The sequence below is a fragment of the Xiphophorus couchianus genome, chromosome 10 (assembly GCF_001444195.1).
Source record: "Xiphophorus couchianus chromosome 10, X_couchianus-1.0, whole genome shotgun sequence".
Lineage (NCBI taxonomy): Eukaryota > Metazoa > Chordata > Actinopteri > Cyprinodontiformes > Poeciliidae > Xiphophorus > Xiphophorus couchianus.
Genome location: NC_040237.1, coordinates 5,875,381 through 5,896,363, shown reverse-complemented (window position 1 = coordinate 5,896,363; position 20,983 = coordinate 5,875,381). Strand labels below are relative to the sequence as shown.

General features: G+C 37.5%; 1 protein-coding gene across 2 annotated transcripts; it reads left to right on the top strand.

Annotated features, from left to right (window-relative positions):
• The first annotated feature begins 3,285 nt into the window (after positions 1–3,285).
• Positions 3,286–20,573, top strand: fbxo11b (F-box protein 11b). Of its 2 annotated transcripts, none has more exons than XM_028029799.1 (22): positions 3,286–3,622; positions 6,709–6,884; positions 7,038–7,098; positions 7,297–7,441; positions 7,533–7,662; positions 8,831–8,914; positions 9,042–9,174; positions 9,282–9,388; positions 11,347–11,458; positions 13,290–13,396; positions 13,478–13,615; positions 13,705–13,922; positions 14,132–14,312; positions 14,403–14,525; positions 15,422–15,507; positions 16,662–16,738; positions 16,820–16,963; positions 17,904–18,014; positions 18,100–18,207; positions 18,647–18,755; positions 18,839–18,937; positions 19,213–20,573. In XM_028029799.1, exons 1-22 carry the CDS (start codon positions 3,535–3,537, stop codon positions 19,340–19,342), a joined length of 2,667 nt encoding a protein of 888 aa, XP_027885600.1. In that variant the 5' UTR covers positions 3,286–3,534; the 3' UTR covers positions 19,343–20,573. The 2 variants fall into 2 exon arrangements, with proteins under 2 accessions (XP_027885600.1, XP_027885599.1); XM_028029798.1 differs by having other exon boundaries at positions 7,038–7,119.
• Positions 20,574–20,983: the final 410 nt, after the last annotated feature.

Here is a 20,983-nt window from a genome sequence, read left to right as displayed (position 1 = left end):
ACAGTGCATCCATAATTTGCAACTCCTGTTCAATCAAATCCCAACATGCTTTGGTGGATTGACAGAATACCTTACAATAGTTCAGCGTTGTTATGAATGCATATATGAGTCTCCTTCAATGTGCTTTCTTAATATACTCAGATTTATTTTTGCTAGCTGCTTAAAGTGACAGAAACTGGACCTGGAAACTGGATTATTTATTTGGTGGCCCAGTTTCACCTCTAATTCTAACTTTACTCCCTGACTTGAAACTTTGGGTCTAACAATGTGTGGAAATAAATCCAGAACAGCAGGAAGAGCAGTCAAAACACCAGTGGCCTCAAGCAACATCACCCGAGTCTAATTTTCACTAAAAAGTAGGAAACTAACTGCAAGACCGAGATGTTATATGTTTTTGCTTTACAGAGTGTTAAAGGAGAAAAGGCCAAAAGAAGAAGAACGAACCTATAAGGGTTTTATTGTTTTTTTTTTCCTTTGTTTTAACATGTTCCGTCCGACAGTGCAGCGTTGTCTGAACACTAAGGAGCAGCCCAACCAATTCATTTTCACAAGTAGAGCAATACGGAGCGTTTTGCTATAATGTTTCATCTCATATATATATAAAAACTTTACTAGACATTGATTTGGGTTTATGTCAAATGCAATGGACTCTGAGACAGCATAGAATGGGAAGAAGAGAGAAAAGACAGGAAGAGAGGTCGGACAAAAGTTAAAAGGTTAAAAGTTAAAAGATAAGAATCGAGGAAAGAAAGAAAGATAAAGAAAAAACAAGAAACCACCCAATAAGCCTGCGCCTGCTTCTACACCTGCAGAAAGAGAGAAAAAAATACAGAACTGAGAAAACAAACGGTGGTAACCCACAGACTGTGGAAAGCTTTGCCTTCAACTTTGGACTGTCTTAATTTAAGAAGCAGTTGAAGACTCCTCTATTCGGACTAGCTTTACCTAATGCTCTTGGTGTATATGCATTTTGTTTTTATATTTTCTTATATGTTTTTATCTCCTGTATTTTGCTTGTTTTTAATTGAAAAGCACTTTCTTTTTGACCCGTGGAAGGTGCTATATAAGTAAAGTTGACTCAAAGGCTTAAGTCGTCTGTTTGGTTCGATAACTCCTTTTTTGGCATTTAATTCATTCAAATTTTTATTGTTTATTTGATAGGGACGGATACAAAAAACATAAAATGGTGCCCGCATTAGTGTTTCTAGTCATAGCTAATTTGTAAGACTCATCCCTAGAGGGACCTTTAACATTTAAAAGAAAAGTTAACAGTAAATACAAACGATCAAAAAGAGTTGTAAAGCAATGCATTTAAAACTACTACCTCAAAAACATTACAGTATTTCAAAATAAGGACAGTTTGGTTTGTCTTTATCCAATTCCTAAGCCTTAAAGCGAACATTTTAATGCAAGTTGTGGTCTTAAAAAGATATGGTAGTGAGTTCAAAAGCTTACAAGTCTTAACAGAGAAGGCCTTTGGTCCAAAGGTTGTCCTGAAAAATTTAATTATTTATGATATCGGGAGTATCTAGTGGCTATTGCTGTTCCTCTCAAATTTAAGCAATTGCTCAGGTGCTACATGACTCCATGACTCAGGTGATTCATGAAACAGTTTAAGAAAAAACATAATAAAGCTGTCAAAGTTCATCAGATTATATTTCTTAATTTGGCTTTTTATCCTTAAATTTTACAGCAGAAAGAGCTAATGTGATTAATTACAAATGGAGAGGTTCAAGATGCCGGCAAAGTCAGAGGAAAGAGGTAAAATGAAAAGAAAAGAAAAACTTACAAGTGACACGAAGGGATTCTCGGAAAACACAGAACCATGGAGTACAAGAGGTAACAAGAGACCCATGATACTAAGTAGCGTAACGGGAATAAACAAGAGAATCCAGCAAAGAAAGAACAAGAATGAGGAGCTTATATACTGAAGAGTTTGATTACTTAGGTGTCAGATTGGGAACCCGGTGCAGTTGTGAAAAGAGACCAAATGTCTCCTCTTGTTTACATGACGGGGATGTAAACAATAACCAAGTGGATAAATCCTAAATACTAGTCCAAAGGAAACTAAACTCAAATGCAAAAATCACAAAATTGTAAGATTAGAAAGATACTAAATACAAAAGGATTAACTGATAAGCAAGATTTAAGATGATATGAATAAACAAGAAAACAAACGCAAAAAGCTAAAATGTATGTGATTCACTTCTATCACTGGAGTTATATTATATCTGGCTTGTACATTTATGTCAAAATTAGAAGAATTACAGTATTTTAAAATTATTCACTTGATATATTTTGGGTCCTCAAAATGTCTTTAACAATTCAAATCAGCTGATTTTTAGAGTAAAAACACATCCAAATCAATTAGACTGTCATCAAAATGTTCATTTATTTCAGAAGTTCAGTTCAAAAAGTGAATCTATTCTATTATGAGATTAATTTAAACACAGACTCGTGTATTTAGTCTATAATAATTATAGACGTCATGCCAATCTAATTTTCGTTTGGATTTTCATTCTATGTATCCCATCAACAGACTTATCGTAAACCAGCACAAACAAATATGATCTCTGTGTGACACATCTACAATGAAGCACAACATTCTAATTCAAAAATATTGCATTTAAATGTTGTTGTAACTCATATTAATTCAAATTCTTCAAAGAGTTATTGTAGGCAGAGATGGCCATTGGAAGGAAAGATTTCTTGTAGCTGTCAGTATTACAGCAAATTTGAAAAAGCCTCTGACTGAAGACGCAGTGTCATGAAGATGAAGGTCAGGATTATCTATAATTCTCTTGATTTCATAAAAGAAATCCTGCTTTGCACTGTCATTTAGTGCAGTAGTTCCCAGAACAGAAACACCCGTCTTTATCACGTTGCTGAGCCTTTTAAAATCCCTTATGCTGATGGCAGAAGAGATTATGCTCTCCACTGCAGATTTTTTGAATGCATGCAGCATCTTGCAGCAAATATTGAGAAGTGCCCATTCTCATTAATTCCCAAATAAGAATCCCAAAATTCATTTTTGGGTTTAGTTTTGGCGTGTCAATCCAAAATTATTGGTGGTCCCCTACATCTGGATACCTCTTTCAAAACAGGCGCCCCTGGTTTAAACTCCTGCTGCTTGACCGATTACGAATCGCAACAGAAAGGTTTCTTGAAGTCGTTTGATACGAGCCTTCTGATTGGTCTATTAAAACCGACTGTTTGAAACACAGAATGTGATTGGTTAAGATGACGCTGTGTTTTATTTTTTTCCATTCGATTGTTTCCCGTGTGAGTTAATGGCTCCTCCTGCAACGGAGAGAGACGGAGCTGGCACAGAGCAGTGAAACGGGGGTTAGCTGAAATACCACGGAGCTGGGTGAAAAAACAGCAATTACACCCCAAAAACAGGGAGGTTTAGGTCGCTATTGGAGGGGATATTTGGGGGAAAGGTCGTCTGGGGGGCTGTTCCAGTCGAGGGGCGACATTTTATCAGTGGGCAGTCGAGGTTAGCGGCGTATTTTTCGACAACCAACTCCCCAGATGAACTCCCTCAGAGCCACCAACAGGAGACCCAGGCGAGTATCGAGGCCGCGCCCGGTGCAACCCGAACGAATCAACGGGGATAGAGGTAAGCTAGGCCACGGCCAGCTAATGGTTTTAAACAAAGGTTTGTTAGGCGAAACCATTCTTTTATGTAACCCTCTTTGTCACTACCGAGCTACTTAGCAGGCCTGGAGGCGGCGGGTTTTTTTCTTTAGGAAAACCCGAGGCTTCTCGCTCTGTGGCTCAGGCCAGGCCGCGCTTTGTTTGGCTTGAGTGATCGGGGCTATAGCTAGCTCACCAGGTTAGGAGGAGGAGGTTGTGGGGGTTGTCTTCGCTTAATGCGTATATAGCTAGGCGGACATCATAAATGGCTCATATATTCCCCGGCTTGAAGCTTACGGGGCGGCCTAACCCTCCGCAATCACAAGCTTCGTGGCCGGTCGGCTGCTGCATTCCCAGCTGTCACAGCAATTTGTGCGAGTGCAAACCTTTAGGACTGCCATTTTTGGGGTGTAACGTTAACAAAAACATTAGCCGCGGCTCCAGGGGCAATGCTAGCTGGCTGCTCTTGCCTGGAGAGGACACGCACATCAGCTGTGACAGAGGATACTGCGTGATTTGGGCTAATTACCCGGGGTCAGCCGAATAGCCTCAGATTTGTTAGTTTGAAGCTCGTTTTGTTATTGGATTGTCGGTCTATGCTAGTCGCGGCTTGATTTGTTTACACCGCGGATTTGCCAGCTACGCAGTTCAGTTTTTAGCTGTTAGCAGTCGACATCGACTGCTGTCCCTGATTTGACAGCACCACAAAAGACCAGTGTGGTTGTGGCTGGGACAACGACAAATGCATACAGATCAGGGTCTCTTCAGGGTAACTACACATGAAAAAAGGTAGTTTATCTGCAGAAGGCGCATCTCCTATTATCAATCACCAACCTTTGTCTGCTTTAGCACCTAATGTGGGTCGTAAAATAACTATTAAACGATCATATATGGAGGTTAAATATTAAACAGATAGTGTGTTTTATTAGCCGATATTATTTTTTATAAAGCTTCAATGTAGATTGAATCATGAGAAAGAGCCAGAATTATAAAACACATAGTCATAAAATGTTCGGCACACCATCTGTGGTGTTCTCCTTTTTTGTACTCATAATAAATGTCAGTTAATTTACTTTTTTTTATTGTCCTTTTATTCACCACTATTGATGGCAACATAAAATATTTGTACATTATTTTCCGGAAGCATTTTACATTTGACGCCTGAAATTGAATAAAATAAGAATAAAAATTTGAAAGACCTTGCTCAAGTTAGCAAGCATGTGTTTATGTATCAAATCAGACTTTTTTCAAAATATAGCTGCATAAAAACATTAGCTAACTGAACACAGTTTTGTTGGACCAAATGTTAATTTTTTAAAAAAAAAGATAATGTGCAATATTGTTGGTATTAGTTGCAGCCGGAGTCCTTCCCACTAGTCTAATGTATTTTCAATATTTAGCATGACACTAGAAATATAATACATCAATGCACAACCTCTGATAGTAACTTTTCTAGTTATATTTAAGCTGCATATAGCTTATAGGAGATGCTTTTAAATGTATTTCTATAAGTGAGTGAGTAAAACTTTCTAAATAGTTTTATATAATTTTCATCTAAAAAAGCAAGAAAAGATATTTCAGAGACTTGAGAATTTTTAATGTGTAAACTTAAAATGGTTACAGTATTTTGAAATCTGGGTTATTTTGTCCCTTAATTTCCATCAAAATATTTGAAAATCCGATAGTTAAAAGTAAAGTATTCGCCACAAAAATTGGCAAAATTTCTAAAAGACAGGTGTTTTTTTTCCCCATATTGCCATACTTTGTGTTTGACATATAATTTTACTTGTAAGGAAATAATCCAAAGGCAATTACACAAGAGTGATCAAAGAACAAATTTATAAAAATACAGGAAAACGTGACTGTCATTTTACGCTGTCATCTATACTCAGTTTGAATGTTCAAAATCTGAGGTATTTCCATTAAATTTTTAACAGCAAATATTTTTTTACATATTACTTTTCAATTAGTTGCAATAAAAAGGCCAGAAGATTTTCTAACCTATACATATAACTGTATGCTTCAGGTTAGAGATTAACAAGATGCATCAATCAAGCTTCTCCTGACTGATTTCTGATTTCTGAACTTGTGACTCTGATTTTGATAATTTTGTTGTTTGTTTCTTAGGGTTATAACATAATAGAGAAAATGTGCTGCAGGTTTTAGTTTTGAATCTGACAAGAAAATAAGGGATTTAGGGGATTATTTGAATTTATACTTCAAAGGATAACCTTTTATCTGATTGTTTTATATTCAAAAATGTGCATTAAAGGTACATTCTATCAGTTGACTTTGGGTGCATTCACACCAGCCTTGTTTGGTCCGATTTAATCAAATTCTAGTTTGTTTGTCTAGAAAGTCCAGTTCGTTGGAGAGGTGTGAATAAATAATCAAACTTTGATGCAAACTCTGGTTCGCCTAAAAACCTAGATCTTGGTTTGTTTTTAAGGGATTCTGGTGCGGTTTGAATAGGTATGTGGATACCAGCTTGCTTTAACAGAAAAAAGCAAGCTGTAGTGCATAGCATTCTGGGTAAACACAACCTAAACAAACACGTGAGTTTATCGCTAGTGAGAGAAATGGCTCAGGCTCTTTAGGCAATGCGAAACAAAAATCCTACAATCACTAAAATCTGACGCTACGCCATTTGTTTACATTTTGTGAAGAAAGATGTTGCACTAATGTCCTCCTTCTATATATATAACTGTATGCTTCAGGTTTACAGTTATAAACCTTTGTGTTTGATGCATCAAACCTTTGTGTCTTTTTCCTCAGTGGTTGTTGGTGCAGCGTCACCACAGTCAAGGGGTTGAACAGGTTTTCAAACGCTTTGGTTTGTTTGACACAGTGCAGTGTGAAAGCAAACCGTCCCAGCTGAAAATGTAAAAAATGTTGCAATTTTGGTTCCCAATCTAACTGAGTCTACCAGACTACAAGGTGTGAAAACACTGAAAATGGTGGAAGTTCTATAAAGCATAGAGGAGGAAATCTGACACTTTAAATCACTAAGATGTCTATCCAGTTGATTGTTGCATCTCTACTTAACACCCACAATGCTTTTCTGTTTAGATGAGGAGGCTCCTGCGGCCGCTGCAGCAGAAATGGCTATCGAAGAATCCGGCCCCGGCGCTCAGAACAGTCCCTACCAGCTTCGACGCAAGACCCTGCTTCCTAAGAGAACCACCGCTGCCTCTGCCACTGCTTCTGCCACCGCCTCTGCCTGCCCCAGCAAGGGCCCGATGGAGGTGAGCGTGAACGCTGTTGCGCTTGTGCTTTGCTGCAGATTGCAGCAGATCTTCACGCAGCAAATCTGCTGCGTGAAGAGGGGAGAGACACTGATTTATTGTCATATTCACTTTTGAATCCCTCTGAGCTTTAAATCTCTGCTGCATTTTCAGGGAGCTTCAACTTCATCAACAGATGCCTTCGGTCATCGAGCCAAGCGGGCACGAGTGTCCGGTAAGACCCACGACCTTCCAGGTGTGTTTAAGCTCTTCAGCATGATGGGCAGCGTTTACTTGTTTGATTTAGTTTTTCTTTCTTTTTCTTTTTGCTGAGATCCACTCTTGCGCTGTTGCATTACAGTCCATCCGTACTGTAATGTTGACCTTTTCTTCAGACTTACACTGCCTTTTTTGTGTATTTGTATATTTTTAGCAGCCCCAGCAGAGCAGTATCTGCAGCAGAAGCTTCCAGATGAGGTGGTTTTGAAGATTTTCTCCTACTTACTGGAGCAGGACCTTTGCCAGGCGGCCTGTGTGTGCAAGAGATTCAGCCAGCTAGCAAACGACCCCATCCTATGGTAAGATGATTTATATCATCTGACTTTATATCCTAATTTATAAGTAAAGTAGACCTATAAGATTCCATACATTTCCTTTCCCTATTTCAAGGAAACGGCTATACATGGAGGTTTTTGAATACACGCGTCCCATGATGCATCCTGAGCCCGGCCGGTTTTACCAGGTCAGCCCTGAGGAGCATGAGCATCCAAACCCCTGGAAAGAGAGCTTTCAGCAGCTGGTTAGTACAACTTTGTTAATTAATTTATAAATTTATCTTTATCTAATGCTTTGTTCGGTTTGGACACCCCAGCAACAAGGTGCTGTTGTTCAGACTTATAATCCCTTTGTTTTTTTGTTAAAAATATTTTGTATAAGCTTCTGTAAGGCCTTTTATTATTTAAACTGGTTCAACAACCTTGATGGGCTTTTATCAGTAATATTTGGTCATGTATAAAAATACTCTAAAAATTATCTCAACTATTCATATTGAATAGATTTGTAATTAGTGTTTCAACTTCCTTTTGTTTGTCAGTGGTTTTAGTTTATAACATCTGGGTCAGGCGTTGGACAGAATGAGATTCTCACTTTTTGAAACTTTTCAGCTAAAACAACGTTTTTACTCTATTATTACAAGTTTTACATATATTTCAAATGGAAATCTTATTTGCTTTCATTAAAACTGAAAAGCACTAATTAATTGACCTAATTAATTTGAAAGTACTATGCCTTCTAATGTTTAATTTTTCATAATCAAAAATATAGAATAAATGCTGGCAATGTTTAGCTTTGGTTTTCAACTGCTTATTGCCACAGTGTAACACGTTTGCCATCTTGCTCTGTATAACTGTTTGCTGGGTACTTAGTTGGGCTATCTGCTCCGGTAGCCAGCTTGCAAATTGGCTGTACCTCTTGAGGCCCGTTTATTGTAATTTGAAGGCAGCATTATTTTAATAAAAGTTGTTTGGTGCTTCTCTTGTTTTAAGAAATATATTAAACAGCTAAATTGGTGTTTCATAAAAACAAATGAAAAGTAGTAACACTGGAAGGAGCAGTGCTGCGCTACTCTTTACCTCGTATAGATAAAAAAAAAAAAAAAACAGGTCGCTCTGGTTTTCTCTGCTTCTCATCAATATGACTTTAAACCAGAGGAGCGCTATGACTGCAGATGTAAACGGTGTTGTAGCAGGCTCATAACTAGTCAGGATATCTAGTTTTGAAGAATCTACTGCTGAGTACTCTGCTATCTTTGTGAAAATTATTACCTCTCATTATACAGTCTGGGTTTGAAGCATTTGTTTATCAGCATTGGTGATGTTTTCACTTTTATCGCCTTTTAACAAGCAAAGTTATCTGCAGAAACTGATATCCAACCTACATTCACCAGTTTTGATGTTTTTGTGTTGCAGTACAAAGGTGCACATGTAAAGCCCGGCTTTGCTGAACATTTTTACAGTAACCCCGGCCGATACAAAGGCAGAGAGAATATGTTGGTAAGTCCAAACTCTCAGCTGGAAGACAAAACGGTTGATTACCGTCGATGTGAATGGCATCACTTCTCTAAATTGTCGAAGGATGCGCTTGTTTTGCCTGAAAGTGTTTGTGTCTCTCCTCTCGCAGTATTATGACACCATTGAGGACGCTCTCGGAGGTGTTCAAGAAGCCCATTTTGATGGTCTCATCTTTGTTCATTCTGGCATCTATACCGATGAGTGGATTTATATAGAGTCTCCCATCACCATGATTGGTGCAGGTAGTGGCCATCATAAAACGACGCTGAAGATTTGATCATTCTTCTATAGGCAGTCTATATGCTTACTAACCTCTCTGTTTAATGGATGGTCTCCGCTTTCCTCTCAGCACCTGGTAAAGTAGCAGACAAAGTCGTCATAGAGAATACTAGAGATTCAACATTTGTCTTCATGGAGGGTTCAGAGGATGCATATGTGGGGTTCATGACCATTAAGGTAAGGTCATATTTTTCTTAATGTTGTCATAATAAATACAAATATTTTTAGTACTAATTCATAATAAGGAATACAATTATTAGTTTAGAACATGGCGTTTTGTAACTAAAAGAAAATGTATAGTTAATCTACAAAAATTACAGATTTGGATGTTTTCAGGTTTCTGATTTTACTAAGAAATCCAGTTTTGTTTTGTTTTTTTCTCCTATCAGAAAAAGCTTCCAGTGATCTTGTTACATGAATTTTGAAATGTTGAAAGCCTTTTGGAAAGTTTTGCATAAATAACAGTGTGTGCATTCTCTCCAGTATTCACACAGAGACTGCTGTTTTGGTAAAGCTAGCTATGCTAATTGCTAATATAAGATGTTAAGCCAGTTTTAATCCAGGTTCTCGCTGCTCAATTACCTTCTGTCTCAGACAAAATCTTTTTTTCATGAAGAAATTGTAAGAGAATTTCTGTCAGTGTGAATTATAGATTTGTGGTCGTTCAGTGCGAGTGTTACATCAAGTAGTGTGACATTTTCTGGGAGGATCTTACAGGGTGTCTGCTGCAACATACAGCTGATGATTGTCTTATTTTGAAAAGCTGTGACTGCATCCACATCTTTCTCCTTTTGCACTTCCTTTTCTCACCCTTTTTGGGGTTCGACTCCAGTAATAAGTCAAGCAGTCTGACATGAGTTATATCTAAGGTTTTATTGATATCAAGTTTGCAGTATGACATGTTCAACTTCTGTACGCATTTTAAAAAAAAATCTGTGTGCAGGGTCTAAGATGTCAATCTCACAATTATTTTGAAATATATGAAAACCATGTTTAAGAGAGACTACTCTCTCACGACACTGTAGCCTCTGTACTAAAATAAATGACAGAAAGTGTGGAATAATATACTGTGCTGTGAAAAAGTAGATATGCTTTTTTTTTAGCCATTAGATGTTATGTTTAAGTCACTTAATATATCTGCAGGTTACATAATAATCAGGAGTGGGTTTGTGAAACTGAGCTCACAACGCAAGACCGCAGCTTCCTACTTTATAAAATGTAAACAAAAATGGAGTGGTGTAAGATTTTACTCGTTAAGAGGATTTTTCTTTTCTTTTGATAAAAGACCATGAGCCATTTCTCACTCTAGTGCTACGCCTGCATGTTTGCTAATTCGTCGTATTTACCCAGAATGCCACTGCATCCACATGTGCATCCGAAACGCACCACGGTTCATTCAACTGAATCGAAGTCTAGGTTTTTAAGCATACCAGAGTTTGCTTTTTTTGGTCCACGTCAGAGTTCGATTGCACATTCATACCTTCACAAACGAACCAGATTTCTAGACAAATGAACTAGAGTTCAATTAAAACGGGTCTTATCAGGCTAAAATATTATCAGGTTAAAGGAGATCAAAAAACTAACCCTGAAGTTTAGTAATTGGTCCATTTTCAGTGTTATGACTTAAAAACACAGTAGTTATAAGTCTAAAATCCTGTGCTGTTAATACAGTGGAATAACTTGGGACTACACTGATTTTAATGAGATCTGCAATGATTGAAGTACCTATAAAAACTGATTCAAAGACTTTGAACCAGTTTTTATAGATACGATATTAAAAATGACTGTAGAAAGGGGGAGTTAGACTGGCCTTAGCACTCTCTGACTGAAAAACAAAGCCTATAAGGTCCAAGAGTCATTTAGTATTATAATAATGTATCTTTGTGAATATGTTGTTTGCTTTGGGTTTTATTTCTCTATAGTTCCCCAAGGCAAAAGAATAGCAGTATGTGCTCTCTATTAAGCAAGGTTAACCAAATGGTGCGAACTATAATCATCCTATTTCCTCATTATATTATAACTCTGAACTGTTAGCGGCTCCAACACTTAGAGTGCCGTGTGGATGTGGTGGGCAGACAGAAGTGCTGTCTGCACTCTTGTCCTCTGTCTGACCTCAGCTTCTGTTCCCTCTTCAGTTTAATCCAGATGATAAATCGGCGCAGCATCACAACGCCCACCACTGTCTGGAGATCACAGTCAACTGCAGCCCCAACATCGACCACTGCATCATCCGCTCCACATGTACAGGTAACCACACACACCAACGCCTCCTGTTCCAGTCAGAGGACGCTTCATCACATTTCCTTATAATCTGATCAACCCACACTTTGCAGCAGTAGCGTGTACTGAAAGGATTTTAGTTTGTGATAAGTAGAAATGATCCCTATATTTGGTATAGTAAACTGACATTTAATAGTGGACATTTCAAACTTGCTTACTTTAGTTTAGCAGGTAATAAAAATGAGAAAGTAAAGTGCAAACATTTGTTTTTTGGTCACATGTCTGAACTGGTGTTTAATCAAGTTATTTTATTTTTCAAATTGCATTTTTTACTTGGTTTTCAGTTTATATTATAGTCTGGATTGATAGTTGATTGAAGAACATTCCTGGTTTAGTATTTGTACACTTTAACTCTTTTCGACATACGTTTAAAATCTCCTCCTGGATATTTTTGCTTATTTTAAGTGTACGCAGTTCTTTAAATGTCATGTGAGTAAATATATATTTGCCCAATTCTCCATAACAACTGGAACTTTCAATAGCTAGCCAGTTATTCTTGCAATTTACCGTCCATTAACAGAGTGCCCTTCAGATTAATTTCCATAATAACCCGATAGTGGCTGGAAAGTGAAACGTCTCCCCTTTTAGAAACCGTTGGAATTTTTCAGATGAAGCAAACTCTTTTTGCGTTTTAATGTAGAAATCTCTCTGTGGATTGAAAAAGTTAAATCATCCTGCCGAGAAATGGACACAATAACTCACAAAAATGAAATGAAAGAATTACATGTCAGTACCCATTACTGCATCAGAGCTCATCATGCAAACCTTTTTCTCATTCTGCTGGTTGATGGGTTTATAGATCAAAAACGGTGGGAAGTTTTAGATTTGATGCATTTATTTATAGCAAAGGGAAATTTTATGTCGTCATCATCCAAGTACCTTCAGAGTCGTTGTGGAAGGTGATGCTGTTAGTAATCAGTCTTACAATGAATTTGAAGAGGCCTCTTTATGTTTTGTATCTTTAATGATACACAAACTTCATAAAAATATGTTTATTGTTGAGCAGGAAAAAGAATACAATAAACTAATTTTTGTATTTTTAATGTAATGAATTTTGTGGCCAGTTTAAATTTGCCAGTTTTGGCCTACAGGGCAAAAAGTTTGGACAGCACTGTTCTAGTCTATACAGACACCTTCCAAATACACTCTAGATCTGTGCTTTCCATGAATATATTATTAAAGTTTTAAAATATATATATTTATATAGAAAAAGATGCAATTTTATTAGGTTTTTGAATGTTTTGTGCAGGGATTTGAGGTTTATTATCGGCCGATACGATACGTGAAAACAGTACTGAGTTGACTTGAAATGTTTTTGTTGTTTTTTTAACACAGACATAAATGTACTAAATTGCAAATTCGCTTGATAACTCTGCACTAGTACTAAACTTAAACACACCAATAGCTACACAAGTTTGGTCAAAGATGTAAGAACAACTTTAATTTGTTCAGTCAGTACAATTAGGAGTAAAACAGAAAATGTAGCATTAATGATAAAGAAAGAAAGAAAAAAATAAATAAAAAGGTTGTCTACCTTTTGTAAAATAATCTGCAATAAACTCTTTCAAATGATTCAGAAAGTACAATTAGGAATTATAAATATAATGTAAAATAAATAAAGTATGATGTAGCTGAAAACACAAAGCACAGAATTAAACTGAATAGATCTGCCACATTATCACAGAAACCCGATCTAGATTTTGTTTTTTTATACCTTTTTTATACCGGGTACAGATATTAGTATCGGATCAGTGTATCTCTAGTTTTGTAAGACCTTTATTTCCATCTTTGTGTCCAGTGGGTTCAGCCGTGTGTGTGAGCGGACAGGGCGCCTGTCCAACCATCAAACACTGCAACATCAGCGACTGTGAGAACGTGGGTCTGTACATCACAGACCACGCACAGGTAAAATCAAACGGCACATTTTAACCAACGACATGCAACACAACAAGAGTCTCGCCGACCGAAAGCTTTTTGTCTTTGCAGGGCATTTATGAGGACAATGAAATCAGCAACAACGCGCTGGCAGGAATTTGGGTGAAGAACCACGGTAACCCCATCATTAGGCGTAACCACATTCATCACGGACGAGATGTAGGAGTGTTCACGTTCGATCACGGCATGGTGAATGCAGCTACGACACGTTTTACTTCTTACCCCGAGGAACTCCTTCACACAGCCTCACCTGTGTTTTTTTTCCCCATTTGTTTTAGGGTTACTTTGAGAACTGTAACATCCATAGAAATCGCATAGCTGGCTTTGAGGTGAAGGCGTACGCCAACCCCACAGTGGTCCGCTGCGAGATCCACCACGGCCAAACGGGAGGCATCTACGTCCATGAAAAGGGGCGGGGCCAATTTATAGAAAACAAAATCTATGCCAATAACTTCGCTGGTGTTTGGATCACGTCCAACAGCGACCCGACGATACGGTAAGAACACAGATGTCCCAGAAGAATTGATATGGGTGCTTGAAATCCTTGAAAAAGAATTGAAGCTTTTTTTTTAGTTCATTTGTGTTTTAATCTCTTTGGTGCTGGAAAAGTTTGAAAACTGACCTTGGAAATTCTTGAAAGTTATACAAACTCTGTTTTGGGTTTGTCTCATTGTGTTTCACCTTAATCCTTCCTCTTATTTTCAGTGGAAATGCTATATTCAACGGTAACCAAGGTGGAGTGTACATATTTGGAGACGGCCGTGGGTTAATAGAAAGTAATGACATCTATGGTAACGCCTTGGCTGGGATCCAGATCCGAACAAACAGCTGTCCCATTGTAAGGCACAACAAAATCCACGATGGGCAGCATGGAGGCATCTATGTGGTAAATACACTCCTTAAGTCTTTGTCCAAATCTATTCTAGCAGGGGGAGAAATGTGGTCCTATGATGAGCGGTCCTGTGCTTAATTTCAGCATGAGAAAGGCCAGGGAGTGATTGAGGAGAACGAGGTTTACAGCAACACGTTGGCTGGAGTTTGGGTGACCACAGGGAGCACTCCTGTCCTCCGTAAGAACCGCATCCACAGCGGCAAACAGGTACACAACAGGCATTTATTTCTTACTTTTGATTTACTTACTTTTCTATTACTGCATATCAGACTTTTCCTGTCTTTCACAGAAAACAAATAATGAGGTTTTGGCAAATGTATAAACATTTTCAGTAGCCACAGTGGCTGGTTTAAGAAAATTATCATTTCTATCGACTTGACAAAACATCATTTTCTGCTTAAAAAGACACGAGCATTTAGGCCTGTCACAATAAATCAATTAATTGCATATAAGTTAAAAAGAACTCATTAATTTCTTATTATTTTTCCAATTTCTCTCTCTACCAAATTTGTTTTCAGACTTCATAATTAATTTTATTTGTTGTCTGTTTATGTTTAGTATTTAGACATAGTTAAAATGTCCTCCATTTCCATTGTTAAATGTTCATTAGAGTTAAAAAAATATTATCTTTGAAAATATGTTTTTGCATTATTATGACATTATATTACTACAAAACTGTCTCAAAGCAATATTATCATTTATAGCAATAACCTCTGGGACAATTTATCGTCTAGCAAAAATTTGTTATTGGGACAGGCCTATGTGTGATATTCGTCTTGGATTCAAAAACCTTATTCTTATTGAAAAAATACTGTACTATTAAAAAAATAAAATCAAAAACGTTAACAGTAAACTGTGGAAGTTTCCTTAAATATTCAGATGGATGGATGAACTGCCAGTTCATACCCACATATTTCTGTTTTCATACCCATTTGTTTCATAAGTTTATTTTTCCTATTGTATTTTTTCTGAATTGCAGAAGTTAGTAAACATAAAAATGCTAAAGTGTGGTGTAAAAGTATTTCTAGCTTTCAGAAATATGTAAAAGGTAAACTGGCCTTCTTTTCTTTTTGCCACTAATTTAATGTTTTTTTGTCCTTTAGGTTGGCGTGTATTTCTATGACAATGGCCACGGTGTGTTGGAAGACAATGACATCTACAATCACATGTACTCTGGTGTACAGATAAGGTAACAACTCTTAATAGTGTATTCAATGAAAACACTGAATGAGATGAAGATATTTTTCTTTCAGTCCCAAATTTCAAATAGGATCATTTAGGTCCTTGCCAAAACATAATCCTAGTCCCATGCTACAGTAATGCTATAGAAATCAATACTATGTATATAATTAACACCCAAGTATCTCTGCAGTGCAGTAAAATTAACCTGGAGAAAAAATTAGTAGTTTTTTAATGGGAACTAAAACACAAAAGCTAAAAAAATTTTCTCATTAAAAAATGTTTTCTTGTAATTTTAGGACATTGTTCTGGTAATTGATGTTAATTGTGACTATATTGTTGTAACCTAGTATAATGGTCCCTTTAATCGTCTGACTCATTAAAGCAGTGGTCCCCAAACTACGGCCCGCGGGCCAGATGCGGCCCGCCTCCATGTTTGGTCCGGCCCCCTGAACAATACCAGAGTATTTTCATATATGTGCATTTTTATTTGATAAGTTGGACTTTTGCAATAAAATGTTCCTTAGTAATGAACTTTATTTATTAACAATTAGTTTGTAACTATTTTATACATGCATATAATTGACCCTAACCCTTTTTTTTATGTGGAGAACCCAGTGTTATTTGGTTATTATTTATTTCATAAATAGTGTTATTTCCTGACTTTTGTTCTCTGAAGAATCCAGAAAAGGTTATTTGATTGTGCTTTCTGAAAAACAATACATTTTTATGTTTAGCACTCTTATAATCGTCACACTTTTTCTGTTACAAACTGACCCCGGCCCCCCATCAGAGAAGGGACAAGTTATGTGGCCCTCACAGGAGAAAGTTTGGTGACCCCTGCATTAAAGGGATGATTGGAGTAAAAGCCACTTTTTTGAAATATTTTATGTTATTTGTAAATTCTTCTTTAGAAAAGAAACCCATTAAAAATGATTCAAATCAGATCTGGTTTGAAAAAAGTCAAGAGATTTTATTTTTAAGTCATATCACTCAGACCTATTAAGGGATTTTTGAGGTGAGTCAGGGTCTCTGAAAGCCATCATTCATAAAGTATCCATACTTTGAAGTTCATTAAAACTAGATTATTTTATTCAATCATGTATTGAAACTCGTCTTCCATTGAAAGCAGCAGAAAATAATTGAGTCTGTTTTGATGTGCAGGACGGGAAGCAACCCAAAGATACGGCGCAATAAGATCTGGGGAGGGCAGAATGGAGGGATTTTGGTCTACAACTCAGGTTCGTATTTACGTCTCACGGCACCAGAGGGACGTCTAACGTGGAGTCACAGCTTCATCTAACGCTGCTGTTATGTCGCAGGGTTGGGCTTCATCGAGGATAATGAAATCTTTGACAACGCCATGGCGGGAGTGTGGATCAAGACAGACAGCAACCCCACATTGCGGAGGAACAAGATCCATGATGGCAGAGATGGAGGCATCTGCATCTTCAACGGAGGCCGAGGTACAGAAACTCAGCTGTCACAAGATCAAGTGTAGTCACAAATCTTCACAAATGTTAATTAAATGTATGGTTTATTAGATTTAAATTAGTTTCATAAACTAATAACGTCAGCTCCGACTTTCTCTAAATGTTGTAGTTTAGCCACTATCCAGCAGAGGACATCACTGGCCAGCCTTAAGCCAGTTGAAACAAACATGGCGGGGTCATACTAGAACAGAGAAACGATTCCAACAGAGACTGTGTGGGCTGCAAAACGGTCTATGCGGTTCTGTTTTTAAATATAAATACTCAACAAGCTCCTTAACGGCGCTCATTCAGCCGAAGCAGCACCAACTTTTCGATCAAAAATTACAGATTTACTAACGGAGAAAAATTGTAACAAGATGGGAAGAAAGCATCTTGCCAATAAGCAAGATGCTTAAATCAGGTTGATTTTGATGACTCATGTGAGTTAATGAACTTCATGGAGCGAAGTTTTATCATTCGCTGTTTGCTCTTGCTCGTCAAGAGCAAATACATCTCTGAATTAAGAGTTTCATATATTTAATTTTTTTCATCTTCTGTTTTTACATTCAGTAACCTCAGAGGCTCCTGTTTTGTTATGTTTTATAAATATGTTTAAGTTAATAATGTGAGAATCACAATTTTCTTTTTATTCAGTCAGTATTTAACACAGGTGAGAAAATGGGTTTGTTTTTTTAATCCAGCATATTCTGAAAAAAATTGCCCATTATGTTATCGAACGACAGTCAGCCCTCTTGATGCCAAAGAACAAAATGCTCAATAAGATCAATCAACTTTAAATTAACTCCTCAACCGATAACTTGCAGCCCTAGATTTAGTGCAGCTTGCCTTCTGTTTCAATCAAGATGCAATTTATTGAACGTAGATGTTCCCAACATGTTCTGTTGAAGCATATGAAGAAACATCTTCCCTGCAGGTTTGTTAGAGGAGAACGACATCTTCAGGAACGCGCAGGCCGGCGTGCTCATCAGCACCAACAGCCATCCCACGCTCCGCAAGAACCGCATTTTTGACGGCTTTGCTGCAGGTTGGCTTCACAGACTCTTCTAGATCATAAAATAATCATTTGGTCTCCTTTTGGCTTACAGTTGACTTGTCATTAACTGAACCAGGTATTGAAATTACTAACCACGCAACGGCAACATTGGAGGGCAACCAGATCTTCAACAACCGCTTCGGGGGGCTTTTTCTGGCCTCAGGAGTTAATGTCACCATGAAAGGTAAGAGGTTGTTTATATTCATTACAGCTGGGCATGTTGTGTTTGTGCTACACTGCAAAATCAACAAATGTTATCAAATATTTTAAAATTTTCTAGTGGAAATATCTTTGTATACTTGAAAAAAGGCAAAACTAACTTATAAGTAGCTTTTCAGCAAGTATGGAGCTTGTTAAAGTAAATATCGACTTAATATAGATAAAAATATACCAATTCCAATGGCTGATTATTTCACTTATAACAAGACTTTTTTATTTTGGCGGGGTAGTAATTTTTTTTTATCAATATTAAGGATTTATTGACTTAAACAAGCTCTTATATTTTGCTAAAAGATGTAGATTTTGTCTTATTTCAAGTGTACAAAGAAGCTCAACCAAAAATACTTTATTTTATGTTTTTGCGGTTTACATCTGCTTACTAACTATTAAATGTTCCCTGTCAGATAATAAAATTCAGAATAATCAGGACGCCATTGAGAAGGCGGTGAGCAGAGGACAGTGTCTCTACAAGATCTCCAGCTACACCAGTTACCCCATGCACGACTTCTATAGGTAAAAAAAATTGAAATAGATCTGATTTATAATTTGTATTGCAGTTTTAAGTTTTTATTTAAATGATTTATTTGGTTTTCTAGGTGTCACACCTGTAATACAACAGATAGGAATGCCATCTGTGTTAACTGCATCAAAAAGTGTCACCAAGGACACGACGTAGAGTTTATACGACACGATCGGTGAGCTTCTTTCGTTCTTTACTTTTAAATTTTGTCAGTTAAATTTATGTTTGTTCTGATGTTTCCTTCATCTTGTTTCTAAAGCTCTTTAGAAAAATGCCTCCAGACTTTGAGAAAATCTTGCATTTGACATTTCTTTAAAGGACAGACATCTTAATTTAAAACTTTCATTAAAAACGTAATTAAACTACGAGTTTCATGGTTTTCCTCAAGTTTTACAGAGCACATTAGGTCACCTGTAGATGTTAATTTTATTGATTCACGCTCTCTTCCAGGTTTTTCTGTGACTGCGGCGCGGGAACGTTGTCCAACCCGTGTACGCTGGCCGGAGAGCCCACACATGACACGGACACTCTGTACGACTCGGCACCGCCCATCGAGTCCAACACGCTACAACATAACTGAAGGCGGCGGCTCGTGTTAACGCCCTCAGATAAGCAAACAAACACATTGCATTACACACAGCTACACACACATACACACACTCACATACACCCAGTTCTAAACGTGCATCCGCCTGCAGCTATAAGGACCCAGAGAGACTCTGAGCTCAGCGCTCTCAGTGGAAGAGGCTGCAGAGGAAGCAGCTTCATCTGGCGTCAGCCGCACTCGCTGCAGGGGGTCACTAGAGGGAGCCGTGGAGCTTCCTGAAGCGATTCCTCGTTGCAGACTGTAAACAAAGAAGACTGGGAAGGGCAGGTTATTCTGAGGGGCTTTCGAGGTCCACCTGGTGGCACTTAAAGCATGAAGATCTCCACACAGCTAATCCTCTTGCGAACTGCGGTTAAAAAGACTTCCTGCTTCCTCGCAGCTGCCATCCCCATTGGATTAAAAAAAAAAAGGAAAAGATTGATCGTGCGTGTGGGTGGGGGTGTGTGTGTGTGTGTGTGAGAGAGAGAGAGAGAGAGAGAGATGGAGCACTTGGGCTTTTTTTAAAAAATATATATATATATATGTTCTGATGAATGGATTTTATTTCAATGCTTTCTCATGTAGTTTTGTATTTTCAAGCAAAAAGCTGACTGTATTTGAATGTCTTTTATTTTATTATATATTATTATAATAATTTTTTTTTTTTCCTTTGGTTAGCGTCCCTTCCCGTCCCCACCTCCCGCCACGTCGGACTGCAGAAGCTGAAAGGTTCCAGTGGTGAATTTCTTTCTGTGAAAGAGAAGCTTGTTAACACTAAACCCTCTCCTGTGAGTTAGTTTAAATGGCCGGTGGAGGAGCTCCACACTTGTATAAAGAGGTGTGTGTAAATGTGTGTCGTGTACAGTGCAAACTTTGTGTGCGTGTGTGTTTATATGTTGATGCAGTCAGTGTTTTGTGGAGAGGGTTTCAATAGGGGGCGCTACAGCCCCCTTTTTAACTGGAACCTGGTCAGTCTGCAGCGCCCTGTATCCCCCCGTCCCCACCCGTTTCTGCCCTCCTCCCAGTGTATCGTGGTGACTTTGGCTCCTCATGCAGCCTGAATCGTATGCATGTACCATAACATCTAGACTTAATATATTGTGAAGTATTCAATAACCATTAGTAGATGCTAGTTGAAATTCAAAAAGGGGTATACTTTCTTAGAAAGACAAAAGAAAACTGAAAACTTGCCATTTCTAAGAAAATAAAACTTTATTAGATCAAACATGTCTGGTTTTTCATTCACTTGCTCTCATTAAAATGTCGAGTGGAGCTAAATGGGCATCTCTAAGTTAAAATAAAGTTTGTTTTTTTTAACTCAAAAAGAAAAACTGCAAAAACAGCATACAGTGGTCTAATTTGTAGTGAAAATATCTTGATTAGAAATAAAATTAAAATGAACTTACAAGTAATTTTTCAGCAAAATATAGGAGCTCGTTTTAGGTCAATAACTTTAATATTGATTTTTTTTTTTTAAATATAGTTTCACTGACAGATTATTTCACTTATCAGATACTTTTCCCTTGCCATAAGTAAAATAATCTGATGGAACCAGAACATTTTTGTCAGTATTGAGGAATTTACTTAAAAACAAGCCCTTTCATCTTGTTACTTCTAACAAGTTACTTCTAACTT

What these genes read in the sequence shown, in the direction of transcription:
- fbxo11b (XM_028029798.1), top strand. Translation starts at nt 3,535, where the DNA reads ATGAACTCCCTCAGAGCCACCAACAGGAGACCCAGGCGAGTATCGAGG. An exon ending in GCAAACGACCCCATCCTATG is followed by an intron (nt 7,442 to 7,532) that starts GTAAGATGATTT and finishes CCCTATTTCAAG; the next exon opens with GAAACGGCTATACATGGAGG. An exon ending in CCCATGCACGACTTCTATAG is followed by an intron (nt 18,756 to 18,838) that starts GTAAAAAAAATT and finishes TTGGTTTTCTAG; the next exon opens with GTGTCACACCTGTAATACAA.